Source organism: Vicia villosa, unplaced genomic scaffold (assembly GCF_029867415.1).
Source record: "Vicia villosa cultivar HV-30 ecotype Madison, WI unplaced genomic scaffold, Vvil1.0 ctg.002260F_1_1, whole genome shotgun sequence".
In the NCBI taxonomy this organism is placed as follows: Eukaryota; Viridiplantae; Streptophyta; class Magnoliopsida; order Fabales; family Fabaceae; genus Vicia; species Vicia villosa.
The window spans coordinates 69349-84394 of NW_026705879.1; the positions used below are offsets into that span (position 1 = coordinate 69349).

Below are 15046 nucleotides of genomic sequence, written 5' to 3' on the forward strand. Positions count from 1 at the left end.
AATTCTTTAAGTAATCCTCTTGAGATATCTTAACATTAGTTTAAGAGAGGTTTTTTTTTTGTGTAGTTCTTCAGGAACTCAATCACAATCACAATTTTTTTATAGTTTTTCAGGAACTCGATCACATTTTTTAGTTCTTCAGGAACTCAATCACAAATCAACTATTAAAAATAATAATATTTATAATCATTATGGGATGCACGCTATTCATGCAATTCTTCAGGAATGCATGAAAATTACAATTGTTGTTTTCATAAAAATTGAACAATCATTCTTTAAGCAATCCTTCAGGGATGCTTCAAGAACTTATCGATGATAGACAACTTTAAAATATATAATTGTGTTAATTAAACAAAATTTCCAATGAAATCTTATACAAAAAAAAATAAAAATAGAATAGCATGCTAAAGTTTAATCTATGAGATGAAGAAAAATCTTAAAAACTTACTCGAAAGAGAAGAAACATGATTATGGAAATTGATCATAAAATCGCTCACACGGTAGAGTTTCGTGCTGATAACGTCTTATAAAACTAACTAAAACAATAGAGAGATCAAAGAGAGATAGAGAAGAAAGAGAGCAATATTATCTTATCTTATTTCAAGTGTGCTTTACATTGTAATATGGGTCTCTATTTATAGGATATTAGGAAGGTGGAAAATCATAACCTTACTATACCACTTAATAGGGAATATGAAGATGAAAGATAATAATATATATGGACATCCACAATAATATTTATTTATAACATAATTGAAAATATAAAAATTTAACATAATCATTATGTTTCCTTTGATCTAATGTATTATTATTATTATTATATTACTTATTTACTTGTTAATAAAAAATTGTTTCAACTATTTTAAATTACGTTTGACATGGAAAAAGAAAAACATTGACTTAAATGTAACATATTCTTTATTTGTTGATAAATAAAAGTAATAGTTTTAGTATTAGAAAAATTAATAATTTTTCATTTTTATTTCTCATATTGAAGAAATGAACAAGCTAACGATGAGATTGTTCTGGATTAATTCAATGGGTAAGTATGACCCAATCCATTTATGCATTCAGAATGTCCCAATAATTTTGGTCCAACCAGCTGAGGGCAAAGGAAACCCCTTTTCCTTATGCCCCTCTATCGAGGACACACCTTCGTCTGGCCCGAGGACAGCATATCATCGCTGTCCTCGGCCAGACCTCCGTCTGTTCCAGTACCAAGACATCCGCTTTGCTCCCCTGTCGGGGACAAGTGGCCCTTTGTTCGCTGGGTATCTCTGCCGCCCAGATGTACGTCTATGCCCAACCAACGGCTACTTTCGGGAAGTCTCCCAGAATTCCTAAATACACTCCTAGAATCTTGGCAGTCACGTGTTTTGGACCTAGATCCACGATCCAACTCAAAACGTGGACCAATGACCAAGTGTTGGGGCAATATAAAAACCCTCTCATTTGAGAAGGCCAGGTAACACAATTTCAAACCCTAGAAAAATTCAAACGTATCTTTGCAGGTACACCCCTCCTCCTCATCATCAACATTGTTCGAAGCTGTTGGCCCACCTTCTGGTTCTGATTAACCGGTAAGATCAGTGGTGCCGTCTATGAAAAGTCTTGCTATCCCCGTCTTTTTCCTCCTCAGAAATCAATGACCAAAGAAATCTCCGAGAATCATATCATGGTCAGTCAAACAACGACCACAATGCCCACACTACCTTTATCTCTCCCAAGCGCAAATTTAGCCCCAGCTTCGTCAACCCTCGAGTATGTAATCCCTTGGAAGAGGGACGGTACCACCACATCTCCCTTCTCGGATGATGCTCTTGATCTTGGAGCCCAGAATACTGACATTGACAAGATCAAGAAAGCTCTGAATAATTCATCGGAGACATCTCAACAGATTCCTATACCGACCAATGCTGATCCAATCCAAGCAGTCTTGGTCGAAGCACTCAACTCTTGATATCTTGATCAGAGATGGTCACCTCAATGGCATACTTTAGGTGAATGCAGTCCTCTGTGGTGTGCCCGTGGCTCTTGTGGAACTAACAGTATTTGGATTTATCAGTGTTGAGCTTTGGCTGGTGTTTGTCGGGGAAAGCGAACCCCAACTTGTCGGAATTCTGCGTTGGCGTATTCAGATAGGATCTTTTCTTGGGAGGCGACTAGTGGAGTGTAGTCGTGAAAACGACCAGCCGACCCCTTGTAGTCCTGAGAGTTAAGGATATGTCTTCTTTTTTATTTTGTCCTCCCCGACGGGACGTCGATGGGTCGGGATCTGTCTTCTTTTTTCTTTTGTCCTCCCCGACGAGACGTCGATGGGTCTTCGGATTTTGAGGACTTCACACTCTCCAGGTGTCTAGAGTCCCGGGAAGTGTTAACCGCCTCATTTTCCTCGTATTGAATGTAAGCATAGGCCTTGAGTAGGAGGGCATCCAGGATGGCGGGAGTATCCATGCCAACTGCTTTGGTATAGTCGCTGTGAGGGCACAAGCCGCGCTTGAGGAAATACTTTTCATGTTGTTGGTCGTAAAGACGTGGACTGCTTCCTTGTTGAACCTCTTGATGTATGCTGGAGAGATTCGTCCCTCCCTTGTATGATTTCCTTTAGCGATGCCTCTAACTTTGGGTGACGACGGGAAGCTGTGAAATTCCGGTAGAAGGTTCTCCCTAACTGTCTCCAAGATGTGATGGACCCGTCGGGGGACTCTTGTACCAAGACATGGCCTCCTTCCTTAGAGTGGCGGGGAATGACCTGCACTTGATGACGTCCCTGACGCCGCGATATGCTCGTTAGGGTCGTTGCTACCGTCGTAGGTGCCCAAAGGGGAGGCTTCTTCAGCCCTTTAGGTAGTCAGGTAGCCATGATGTCGAGTGACAACGGGCCTCAGGGCTCGTCGTAGTCGCTGGAACTGGGAGATCGGGCAGGAGACGTGCGATGTCAGCGATGTTGGTGGGGAGATGGGCTTCTTGACCGTCCTTTTGGAGGCGTCCGTCGAGTATCTGCTCGTGGATTTTCTCTCCTTTCTTGGCTATAGGAGATAGCTGGATTTGGTTGGGAGAGTTACGTCACATTTCTTGGAAGTCGGGGATTCTTTCTCTCTCCAGTTTAAACAGCGCTCCCTGGGTCGCGGAGAAGGACTTCGGGACTGTATTCAGTGTCTCTATGGGGGAGATTTTGACTGGCGTACTCCTCCTAACACTCCAATCCTCTCGTTCTTCTGGAGGATCAGAGAGTTGGTTTTGTTAAGCGCTTCGACCAAGATTGCTAGGATGGGATCAGCGTTGGTCAATATAGGGATATGTTAAGATGTCTCTGATGCGTTCTCTAGATCTTTCTTGATCTTGCCAGAGTCGGTGTTCTGGGCGTCAAGATCAAGAGCATTATCTGAGGAGGGAGATGCGGTGGCACCCTCCCTTTTCTGAGGAATTACGTCCTCCAGGAAAAGGTTTGCGAAGCCGAGGCTAGATTTGCGCTCGGGAGAGATAACGGTAGCATGGGCATTGTGGTCATCGTCGTGACTGGTCATGATATGATTCTTGGAGATTGCTTTGGTCTTTGATTTTTTTAGGAGTTAAAAGACGAGGATAACAAGACTTTCCATAGATGGCACCACCGATCTTAACGGTTGATCAGAACCAGAAGGTGGGCCAACTTCGATCACATTGATGATGAGGAAGAGGGGGTGTGCCTGCAAGGTATTCTGACAATCAAATAAGTAGGAGCACATATACGTTAGAATGCTTCTAGGGTTTCCCTCTCAAATGAGAGGGTTTTTATATTGTTCCCTAGCATTTGGCCATTGGTCCATGTTTTGGGTTGGATCATGGATCTAGGCTACAATGCGTGATTGCCAGGATTCTAGGAGTATATTTAGGAATCCTGGGATGTTGCCCGAAACTAGCCGTTGGTCGGGAAGAGACGTATTTCTGAGTGGCAGAGGTACCCAGCAAATAGAGAGCCACTTGTCCCCGATGGGGGAGCAGAGCGGATGTCTGTTGGCATATACGGAGGTGTATCCTCGAGCCGGATGAAGGTGTATCCTTGACAGAGGGGCAGGAGAAAAAGAGACTTCCTTTGCCCTCAGCTGGTTGGGCCAATGCTAGTGGGTTGTGCCTAGCATTAGGCCAGTCCAATATATATATATATATATATATATATATATATATATATATATATATATATATATATATATATATATATATATATATATATATATATATATATATATATATATTTTGTTAGAAAGATCCTAAAATTCTACATTGGTCGGAAATAGAGCATTGAAAGAGTTTATATAGAGGAACATTCTCCATGCTCATTTTTTCCGGAGTACAGACCAAGATTTTAAGTTGCATCCTTAATTATACCTACTCCACTCCATTCCATTTTTTTCAAATTTTTGCAGGTCGAGGTCGGACATGCTTGTTTGCTGCTCCTTGTAAATGGTTATGCTTATGTAAACAACACTGCCGACTAAAATAGTAATGCAATGCAACTACAACCACCCTTTGAATTGAATGTTTGGTGACATTTTCAGTGTTTTCCACTTCAACTAACACACCCTACCGACAAGAGATTACAAAGAATCAGACCACTGAATCATCACTTTTGCAGCTGCCATTCACATACCCATCAAATTTCATCCCATTTCTCCCAAGTACGAGGTAAAAATTTCAACTTTATCTTAGATTTTACTAATCTGTTCCTTTTTCATCAATCTTCATGGCATTGTTTAGAACTGAAGACCATCTGAAAGTGAAAATTTCATTGGGTTTCTGGAGAGGTATAAAGGCATTGGAAAATACTTCAGAGTGCTTTTGGGACTGGAGTTTTTAGCATATGTTTGATCTTTATAGCGACACAGCTGAAAAAAAGGTGTGTCCGTGTTAGTGTCGGACATTGATACGATACCGATACTAACATTTGTGATTGCGTTTAATTTATTCAATATTTCAAATTATGAATGGTTTCGACGTGTTAGTGCCGTGTTTGGTGTCCGTGATTGTGTTTCTTAGTGTTTGATCTTCACTTGCTATCTCTTATGAGCTTTCACATTTCAGATTCTGAAAGATTTATTTATGTCAGTAGTATTTGCTCTAGAATAAAGGGTTTTGTAGTTTATTTTTTTGGACTAATATTGTTCTATATGTTCCTTTCTTCTTGAATGATTTGTAGTTGCGAAAATGTTGGGTGACACTGATCGACTCTCAGAACTGAGAACATCAAAAGACCAAATACTCACAGACTCTGGGTCTGAATTCAGTGATCACGAAGAAGAGGAAAATTGTTCGGAACAGATACTTTACTCGGTTTCCTTTGAAGAACTTGCGCGCAACAGTATTAAATATGATACAATCATATGGCTTTCTATATCATTTCTGCTTGTATTAGCTTGGGGGGTTGGCCTTTTAATGTTGCTTTACCTTCCCTTTAGGAGATATGTACTTCGAAAGGATTTCGCTTCTCGCAGATTATATGTTACACAAACTGAAATAGTTTACAAGGTAGTATATATGAATTGTTACGCGTGTTCATGATGTTGTATTATGAGTTTGATTGAGAATTGATTTTTTCTCTCTGTTGGTCTAGGTGTCAAGGCCTTCGTTTATACCGTTTTGGGGGACCATAACAATTGAGAGGCGCGTACCTCTTTCTTTGGTGATTGATATTATTATTGAACAAGGTACTGATGCAGGTCTCACCCGACAATGTTTTTTGTTATGTCGTAACTTTTCCTTTAGCTAGATTTCGTATTTTCTTATTCAGGTTGTGCGCAGTCTATATATGGTGTCCACACTTTTCGAGTTGAAAGTATTGCTCATGGAAAGGCTGCTCCTGTAGATGTACTGCAGCTTCAGGGAGTTTCGGACCCCAATCTTTTGAGAAAGGTATGAAACAAAACATGTTGTTAGCATAATTTTGTACTTTTCCTTAACATTTACTGCATTGTTGTGGTTCTTCAACATTATACTAAATGCGTCCAACGGGGATGTCATGATCTTAAAACAGTCAATTGATTTGCAGGTGATCATAACAGAAGCTTCTAAGATCTCAGGAGATTTAAGCAAAAGTTGGAAGCATATTGCTCCAAGCATAGACGTGGAAAACATTGCTCGTATGCCAGCGACAACGGAGGGACTGGGCGTTTCGAAACCACCATCTACAAGTCATAAGGTAATAATGGACCCCTTCCATGAATCATAATAAATTGCCACTCCTAGCAACTAAAGGGATTGAATTAGTAATGAAAACAATACAACTTGCAGTTCTAGTTTTTTGTTTGAATTTCAGCCATATAAACTTGTATTTTACACTAATCTGCAGGTGATAGGCTCGCCGCGTTCTTCTTCAGTAAAGCGCAGAATAGGCGGAGGATTGCTTCTTAATAAACTAGAAGAAGTCAGTAAATCAGCAAAGGTTTGTATCTCATCTTGATAAACTATTGATTCTATTTGCATTTATACTTTAATTGCTTTTTTTCTTTATAATAATGACCAGAGACTCGAGCTGCTTATCGAGAAGTCGCACGGTTCCCTCGTTGCTAGCTGAAGTATGTCATATGCCAGTCCTGCAAGATTTGAATTGATTTGTAGTTTTCACATTAGTAATACCTTGTTTATATATAAGGAAATACAAAATGATATTGTAATTATTTTTGTGCTCTCCCTCTTGATTGTATAGAATGATGGCTAAAGAACTAGTACTAGTAGATTGTAGCACCAATGACACATTCGTGTTAGTATCGGTCATAGACACGACACCGACACTTTCAATTTATTTATTTTTTCAAATTATTATCGGTGTCGACGTATGAATGTCGATGCTCTGTCCTTATAATTTCCACCTTTTAATTACATGCACCTATCTCTGGTCCTTTAAGAAAAATCGTAGCAGTTGGATTAATCTAATGACTAAGAATTTTGATCTCTCAACCATTGGATTAATCCATTGAATGTAACATTTTCCTAGAGAGATATATGAGTTTGTAGAGGATCCACCTGCCTTATACTTTTGTCCACATGTAAATTTTGGATAGATGTAATCAATTTCAACCAACCACCTATTGGATGTAATATATAAGATATTAATGTGTGGTTAGAATTTCATAAGAATCTATTCATCAAGATTTTTTGAACAATACATCCAAAACTCATTAACATTTTTAAGAAGATTACACCATCATTCTTTCTTTTTTTCCACCTAACTTCACTTCAAAATGGTTATTTTTGCTTCTCTTCAAGGCCTTCATGGTTCTCTTCTAAGATCCCAATTCCTAGGCCAAGATCATCATCATCTTCTTGTCATAAAAACATCCAAAAGAACTCATAGAAACCTAACTTGTCAACCACAAATATGTGCTGAATTCAACATACTAAAAATGATGGGAGGAAGAGGACTATGCAATGGAGAAAAAGGAGTTGAAAAAGAGCTGAAGAGGAAAATTGATAAAGAGGAAACACCATCATCATCATCATCATCATCATCATCAGTATTATCATCATCAAATGAAAAAGTGCAAGAAAACTCAGAAAAGTTGGCTAGTGATACTGTTGAAATTCCAGAAGATGGTTTTGAGAAGGAAATGATGGGGCTAACTGGAGGGTTTCCAGGTGGTGAAAAAGGTTTGATCAAGTTCATTGAGGAGAATCCACCTAGAAAAATTTCTCAAACTTTTAGTGTTGAAGAAAGAAATCAAAGTCTTGTTGAAGAACCCAAAACATCATAGTTCAAATTAATCTCTTTTCTTTTGTAGCATCTATGTACCTATGAGAAATCAAAATGAGAATTAACTAGTATTATTATTATTGTGACAAATTGAATTGATCATAGTGTTCTATTTTTATGAACTTGAAGAGAATGATGAAATAGCATCACATGATGTGATTAGAATCCAAAAATGTTTTGACAAGTTCCAAGTTGTCTATATTCAGCTGTTCACCACAAATGTAGAAACGTGTCCAATTTTTCTTTTGTTGGATTGTCCAATACGAATGTTATCCATTTAGATATGGATTAATAAAAAAATCTGGGCAATATCTTCATTAATTTAGATTATTGCAAATAAATATAAATTATAGATAATGTATTATACATTTTTAATTACAATTTGTAACATTAAATAAAATTTAATATAACAAATTTTAATATTAATGTAAAAAAAATTATTTGTAATAATTTATAAAATTAAAATCAAAATATATTTTAACCTTTTGAATTATTTTTTATTTTATATATCATATAATATAAATTATATTAATTTTTATTTAAATTATTTTTATATTTAATTTATTAGTCAAATTATAAATCAGTGCCAATAGAATCATACTAAATATTTATTTATTTTATAATTTAAAAAAAGTAAAAATTTACTTTCTCATACAAAAAAGAAAAGGTGTAAAGTTTGTATGCAAAAATTCTAATACTTTTATCAATACAAAATTTCTTTTAAAATACCATAATCTTCATTTTATTTTGTATATGTCATGCTAAAATTTCAAAAAATGAAAGTTACGAATCAAATAGGCTTATTAAAGAAGATGAATGAAACTATAATTACTACATTTAGATTCAGAAAAAAATAGGTAAAAGAAGCATTGAAAATGATGAGTAACAGTAAGGCTGTTAGGCCCAATTAACATACATATTAAAGTGTGAAAAAGTTCCTAAGATAGAGGGATTAAGTGGCTCAGCAAACTCTTTAACGAGATTATGAGGTTAAAGTAAATGCCGGATGAATGAAGGATAAACACTTTAGTCTCAATCTATAAGAATAAGAAGGATGTATAAAATTGTGCAAATTATAGGAAGATTAAACTTATGAGTCATACCATGAAATTACGGAAAAGAGTGATTGAATAAAGACTAAGAAAACAAACTCAAGTAATTGAGAATTAATCTGGTTTTATGCTCGAGAGGTCGTCCAAGGAAATGATCTATCTATAAGACGAGTGATGGAGTAGTATTGGATGAACCAACACGACTTGCATTTAGTTTTTATTAACCTAGAGCTATGTAGCACTAACACCTCTATAAACAGGCGTGTCAATGTCGGACACCTGCATCGACACTTGTAATTACCTTTAAATTATTCATTTTTTCAAATTATTACAGTGTCATGGTGTCAGTGTCAGGGTCATATTCGGCGTGTCCGTGCTTCATAGACTTGGAGAAGGCGTGTGATGGATTGTCTAAAGAGATTGTGTGGAAATACCTAGAGAAGAAATAGATTAGAATTGCATATATTTGAGCTATCTTAGATATGTATGAATGGGTCACCACGACAACCATCAAAGACTTTACAACATATTTATCATCATGCAGCGGAAAATCACATCATACATCTTCAATTTAAAACTTCCCAAATAAAGTATAAAACTCAAAACAACATAATTCAACATATACTCAAACACAATAAAAACAATATGTTTCCGACGTTACAAAATCAGAGCACTAAAATCACTAAAAATGCGATAAGCGATAAATAAATGAAGGTAGGCTCCAACAAACTATCTTCCACTCACAACAACAAAACTCTACTCCTGATTATCTGTAAGATGTCCATGGTGGAAAATATTAAGCAAAGGGTGAGAAATAAACACACACACACACACACAGACACACACACACACACAAACACACACACACACACACACACACACACACAAACTGACACACAGACACAGACACACACATATAATGAAACTCACAACACACCGTGATACTATGCATGTGGTACCAACTTAACATTTCGTTCTCTCACCAATCGAGTTCCCCCTTTTGAACCCATCAGACCTCTTTTTTGAGCTCCAAGCACCCATTTTGAGCTTGGGATAAGCCACTAATTGCCCCTTCTTAACTAGAGAACATGCCTCTTTCAATAACACGACACAAATGATGCATGTCATACAAATCAATGCAACAACAACAATATTTAAGGCCATTTTTTGATTGTAAACAACATGTATTAACAACAAAATAGTAATTCCCTCGCCTAAACTATTATCCAACAATCACAACAACAACATCAATACATAATTAATCACCATATAATTATGTACATTAACATCTGATAATATTCACAACATATCACTAAAAACATCTTCACATCATTGATACACAACTCAACAACAACATGTAGATAACTCAATTATTATTCAATCTTTTGTAATAATACACCACAATATAATTATCACAATTATGCACACTTCACATAATCAATCACTAAAACACACAAACACATCAAACAACATAATCGAGTAACTTGCAAAAACACATCATCTCTCTCTTGGAACTCAAGTGATTTCCTCCTCTTATCATGATAAATCTTCTGAAGACTCTGCGACGATTTCATCTTCTTTTGGATTATCTTGATTTTCTTATAGGTTTACTAAACGATCTCAGGTCCTTCCATACAATGCCTCAAACGGTGTTATCCCAATACTTGAATGGAAATTGTTGTTATAGGTGAACTCAATCACTGCAAGTAGCTATCCCAAGCACCTTCTTGTTCTAGCATGCATGTCCTCAACAGGTCTTCTAAGGATTCAATAGTCCTTTCTGTTTGACTGTTCGTCTGCGAAGTAGAACTCAACCGCAACATAATACCCAACGCTTCCTGCAAACTCTTCCAAAACCTCAATGTGAAACTCAGATCTCTATCCGACACGATACTTGAAAGTATACCATGCAAACTAACAACCTTCTTGATATATAACTTGCCTAACTTAGGCAAGGGATTACTAATCTTAATTGGAATGAAATAAACCGACTTAGTTAGTCTATCAACAATAACCTAGATAAAATCACATCCCTTCGTCGTCTTCGGCAAACTTTTCACAAAATCCATGAAAATGTTGTCCTATTTTCACTCAGAAATATCCAATGATTGCATCAGACCCAACAGTTTCTATTGTTCATTCTTCAACCTTTGACAAGTTAAGAAGCATAAACAAACTCAGTCACTTCCTTCTTCATTCCTGACCATCAAAACATCTTTTTCAAATCTTAGTACATTTTAGTGGCACTATATAAATACTCAGACCACTTTTTAACCTTCCTCAAAAATTTTTAACCTTTCTCAAAAATACTCTTATTAAGTTTAGGCACATCCGATACACAAACTCTGTATTTAAATTTAAAAACTAAAACCTAAATTCTTAAAAAAGTGAAGAAAAAAATACATAAGATTTATTTTTTGTTTTCCCTTGATTTTATAATTGATTTATAGATCCAACGAATGTAACTAAAAAAATCCAACGAACCAACTAATAGGATAATTAGTTAACCCTATGATAACACCATGGTCAGTCACACACCGGACCTCACCTCAGATATAGCACTTCCTCGTTCTCTTTCTTCACTTCCTCCCAATCCCAACCCAACTGTGTAAAATTAAAAGCGATTCATAATCGATTTAGGGTTTCGATTTTGGAATTTCGGAACAACAACCAAAAAATGGGAGGTGGTGCAGCAGATCACGGAAATGGCGGCAATGGAGATTTCAGATACAAGGTTTGGAGTATGACCGGTGGCCCTCACTGTCGCCCTAAACACTGGAAACGCAACACCGCCATCGCCATGTTCGGCGTCTTCCTTGTCTGTATCCCAATCTTCAAACTTTCCGCTAAACTCGAGGTGTCTATTCATTCTCTATCTCTCAATCCAATTCCTGTTCTTTACAATCTTGATTTTACTGTTTTTCTTTTATTTCTCAAATTATGAAAAAAATTGGGAAATTTTAGTGTTTTTTGTATTATTCTGAAAGGAATCTTAATTTGATTGGATTTTATTGTTGTTATTGTTTGAAGAAATTAAGAATGTTTTCAGGCAATGTTAAGGATGATCAGAACATTTCTAGATCTCAGCAATGCTTACTTTGAGATGTGAAAATTTTAGCCTTTCAATGTGGGTTAGGATGCTGGAGTGTTGTTACTGTTATTTATTGTTGATTGCGTGCTTAGAAAATCTGTATCTGAATTGTTATGTGGCGACGGTTTTGTTTAATGCATTTGTAAATGAAAGGGGAAGTGAGATTTGTGCTAATACATAGGTACCATAATAATATAAGTTCATTGTGTTGTAGACATCTTTTGGTTCTTGAAATTGATGTTCCTTAAGGGTTGGCATTTGATTTACGAGGGAGACTATACAAGATTAGAATTTTTCCTAGCTACTCTTATCTTTCTTTATATCCATTCCTTTTTTATTATTCTTTAATTTATACCTGTCTACTTAAATTCTTTTTATTAGTGTAGTATTATTTTATTCCTGAAATTATGAGTGGAAAATGGGATTTAAGTTACTCTGCTTGGATGTTAAAGAAGGGTTGAATGGGTTGTATGCTTTTTTTAGCTTATTTGAGAATGCTTTCATGTTCTGTCATTATAGCTTTAGTTTTGTGCAATCTTTCTGTACAATACTGCTCTACTAGTACTAGGACATTAATCTTGTCATGGAATTTGAATTTTTCTTAAGGTTCAGGTTTTAATAGAGTACTTCAGAGTTCGTGAAATGTAAAGTTTAGTGAGAAATACACAAATTCTAGCTTATATGTAAAAATTGGAGGGTATAACATTCCTACCATTCCATGGTTTCAGTATTTTGGTTCATTATACAGTATGATAGGGAGTAGGGACGGGAGAGTGATCTTAATCAAGGTATCCAAGCTGTAATTTGTGATAGAAACAACACTCTTATAGGAAAATTTTACTGGACAGTCGTATGTAATATGGAATTGAATATTGGGCGATAAAGAGACAACTAGAAAATTGAGGTTTTCTCCCATTGTACAAAAGATGAGAGTCTTGCTTTTAGTAATTTAGTCATTATGGACTGGAGAGGAGAGGACTCATAGATATAGATGGAGTCCTGGAGGATAGTTCAATAGTTGGATGCAGGGATAGATCTCAAAAAACTTTATGCCAAACCATTAAGAGAATTTAAGTGGTCTATCTTTAAACAAGATTAATAAGGGCATTATGTTTTCGTTTGATCCATGTAGCAGTTCTCACTTCTCACCTAGTGTAAAAGGCCTTAGTTGTTGTTATGTGGTGAGGATTTTTGACAGATGAGTTAAGCACACAAGTACAAACCTATGATAAATGGCGGATTTATTTTTTTCAAAATTTTATACGGTGTGAACTGTAAACTGTCTTCTGCAAATAGTTGTTTAAATTTGTAAATCCTAACAAATAAGCTCTTTAGTTCTTGGCTTGGGATTAAAAACATACTATTATTTGTAACTGTAGGGATTAAAAACAAATAAAATTTGAATAAATACCAAAATAAAAATTTGCCAGTTTATAGGGAAGGAATACATATTGCACGTTAGATTTTTTTTTCCTCTCACTAAAAGATAGGTCAAACTTTATTTCACAGTATACATTTGTCAGTATTCTCTATCCTTGTATCTCCAATCTTCTATGTAGCTGCAGAGTGTAAATTTATTCGAAAGAGTGTAGGTCGAAACAATTTAAGTGTAACAGCAGAATAAAGCCTTGTTCTGGGCAGGGATTGTGTGTATTCATGTCGTACGGCAATTATTGCATTCTTCCAAGAGAACTCCATGCAACATAAAGTTGGGAAAGATGCGCAGTTGTGTTTCATCTTTATGGTTGAAAATAGCAGCAATCAGCTGCTCTACATTTCATTATTTCTTTGTTTTTGCCATGGAAAGAAACAAATTTCTGAGTAAACTTTTTCTATTGGTGTTTCAGTTGCTTTAAATTTTATCTACAAAAATATCCTATTATTTTCTGCTGTTTTATTTTTTTTTGCATTATATCAATAGGTGTTGTTTGTTAAATCTACTAGATTAGGTCAGGTTTATACCAAAACGTGACTAGCAATGTCTTTTTGCTGCAGTTTCTTGGGATTTTCCTGCAGTCTCCCAAAATTATTGCGAATATGTTGTCTGTAAACTTAGATTCTTTTTGTCTTCCTACAAATCTACTATTATGAGTGGAATGAAGCTGTATATGTACATGAATTGCAAGTGATCATGGTAGCTTTATATTCTCCCTATGTTTTTTCCCCTTTAATGTCTCTTGGGCATTAAATTAGATGCTTTTATTTTGAATAGAAACCATTAAACTTGTATAGTAATCTCTTAACTGATTGAATTCGTTAAATTATTGGAGTTTTTCAGTAGTGCTTAATAGCTACTTATCATGGGGCATATATTTTTTCATATGGATCTTATTCTCTATGAATTCTCGAATTCTCTGAATATAAAATAGAATATTTATTTGGCTTTGCAACAACCAGAAAACTTACTCATGATTTACTTTGGAAATGGATGGATGAGTTGAACTTCCTTTTGGAAGAATCTAGTTCTACTTTTCCTAGTTGCTGTTATTCTGGTCATACTTTTGTATGTGCCAGAATTTTTTGTAAATTATGTTTTCTATTTTATGATATTTTGGTAAATTATGACTAACAGTAACTTTTGAACCATTTCTTCAGCAACGACCACATCACCCGGTTCGCCCAATCCCTTCCCAAATGTGGTGCAAGAACTTCGGAACCAAAGACTACAAAGAATATGAATAATCGAGGACTATCAATTACATCACTGGTGTGGGTGTTCTAATCTTGTCAAACAAAATTTCCTTGTTATGAACAGCATGAAAGAGTTTTGCTGCTGTTAATGTTATGCAAAACTTGGGTCTAGGATCATTGTAATAGAAATCCTTTTCTTTTTTGGCTACATTTACTTTCATTTGAAAACTTAAGAAATTTTAAATAAGCTGCTCATGCTTGGGTTCTGTGGAGAGCTTGTTCAAACTGGCACTACTGTTTACTATATAGTAATTGATGCTTTTATCGATTTTGTTCATATAACCTTTTGGTTTAAATGCCCTCATTTTTATTATACAACTTTTTACTTTGAGAGGATTTTTACTTCAAAACTTATTGCATGCAATGTCCCATCATAATTATGAATAAAAATGATTTAATATTTAAATGAATGTAATAGTTTAAATGATTTCAAAAGAGATTGTCAAGCTTTTTAAAATGCATGTCATATTGCTCTGTACATGACAT

General features: G+C 35.7%; 3 protein-coding genes and 1 non-coding gene across 4 annotated transcripts; all 4 read left to right on the forward strand.

Moving 5' to 3' along the window:
* Nucleotides 1-4363: 4363 nt before the first annotated feature.
* Nucleotides 4364-6998, forward strand: LOC131638319 (uncharacterized). Its single transcript, XM_058908869.1, has 8 exons — nucleotides 4364-4665; nucleotides 4738-4876; nucleotides 5177-5505; nucleotides 5591-5684; nucleotides 5768-5889; nucleotides 6026-6175; nucleotides 6326-6418; nucleotides 6500-6998. The coding sequence occupies exons 3-8, from the start codon at nucleotides 5185-5187 to the stop codon at nucleotides 6548-6550; spliced, it is 831 nt and encodes a 276-aa protein (XP_058764852.1). The 5' UTR covers nucleotides 4364-4665; nucleotides 4738-4876; nucleotides 5177-5184; the 3' UTR covers nucleotides 6551-6998.
* Nucleotides 6999-7117: 119 nt separating this feature from the next.
* On the forward strand, nucleotides 7118-7848 carry LOC131638320 (NAD(P)H-quinone oxidoreductase subunit S, chloroplastic-like). The gene has a single exon (XM_058908870.1). The coding sequence runs from the start codon at nucleotides 7218-7220 to the stop codon at nucleotides 7725-7727; it is 510 nt and encodes a 169-aa protein (XP_058764853.1). The 5' UTR covers nucleotides 7118-7217; the 3' UTR covers nucleotides 7728-7848.
* Nucleotides 7849-11319: 3471 nt separating this feature from the next.
* Nucleotides 11320-14828, forward strand: LOC131638317 (uncharacterized). Its single transcript, XM_058908867.1, has 2 exons — nucleotides 11320-11635; nucleotides 14465-14828. Exons 1-2 carry the CDS (start codon nucleotides 11456-11458, stop codon nucleotides 14549-14551), a joined length of 267 nt encoding a protein of 88 aa, XP_058764850.1. The 5' UTR covers nucleotides 11320-11455; the 3' UTR covers nucleotides 14552-14828.
* Nucleotides 13504-13647, forward strand: LOC131638330 (small nucleolar RNA snoR135). Its single transcript, XR_009294644.1, has one exon. It is a non-coding gene; the product is annotated as a small nucleolar RNA snoR135 (small nucleolar RNA).
* Nucleotides 14829-15046: the final 218 nt, after the last annotated feature.

Bases quoted from the DNA above. Each gene is read 5' to 3' on its own strand.
- LOC131638320 (XM_058908870.1), top strand. From the start codon at position 7,218: ATGGTTATTTTTGCTTCTCTTCAAGGCCTTCATGGTTCTCTTCTAAGA.
- LOC131638319 (XM_058908869.1), top strand. From the start codon at position 5,185: ATGTTGGGTGACACTGATCGACTCTCAGAACTGAGAACATCAAAAGAC. The intron at 5,506-5,590 runs GTAGTATATATG...CTGTTGGTCTAG, and splicing joins AAACTGAAATAGTTTACAAG to GTGTCAAGGCCTTCGTTTAT. The intron at 6,419-6,499 runs GTTTGTATCTCA...AATAATGACCAG, and splicing joins AAGTCAGTAAATCAGCAAAG to AGACTCGAGCTGCTTATCGA.
- LOC131638317 (XM_058908867.1), top strand. From the start codon at position 11,456: ATGGGAGGTGGTGCAGCAGATCACGGAAATGGCGGCAATGGAGATTTC. The intron at 11,636-14,464 runs GTGTCTATTCAT...CCATTTCTTCAG, and splicing joins AACTTTCCGCTAAACTCGAG to CAACGACCACATCACCCGGT.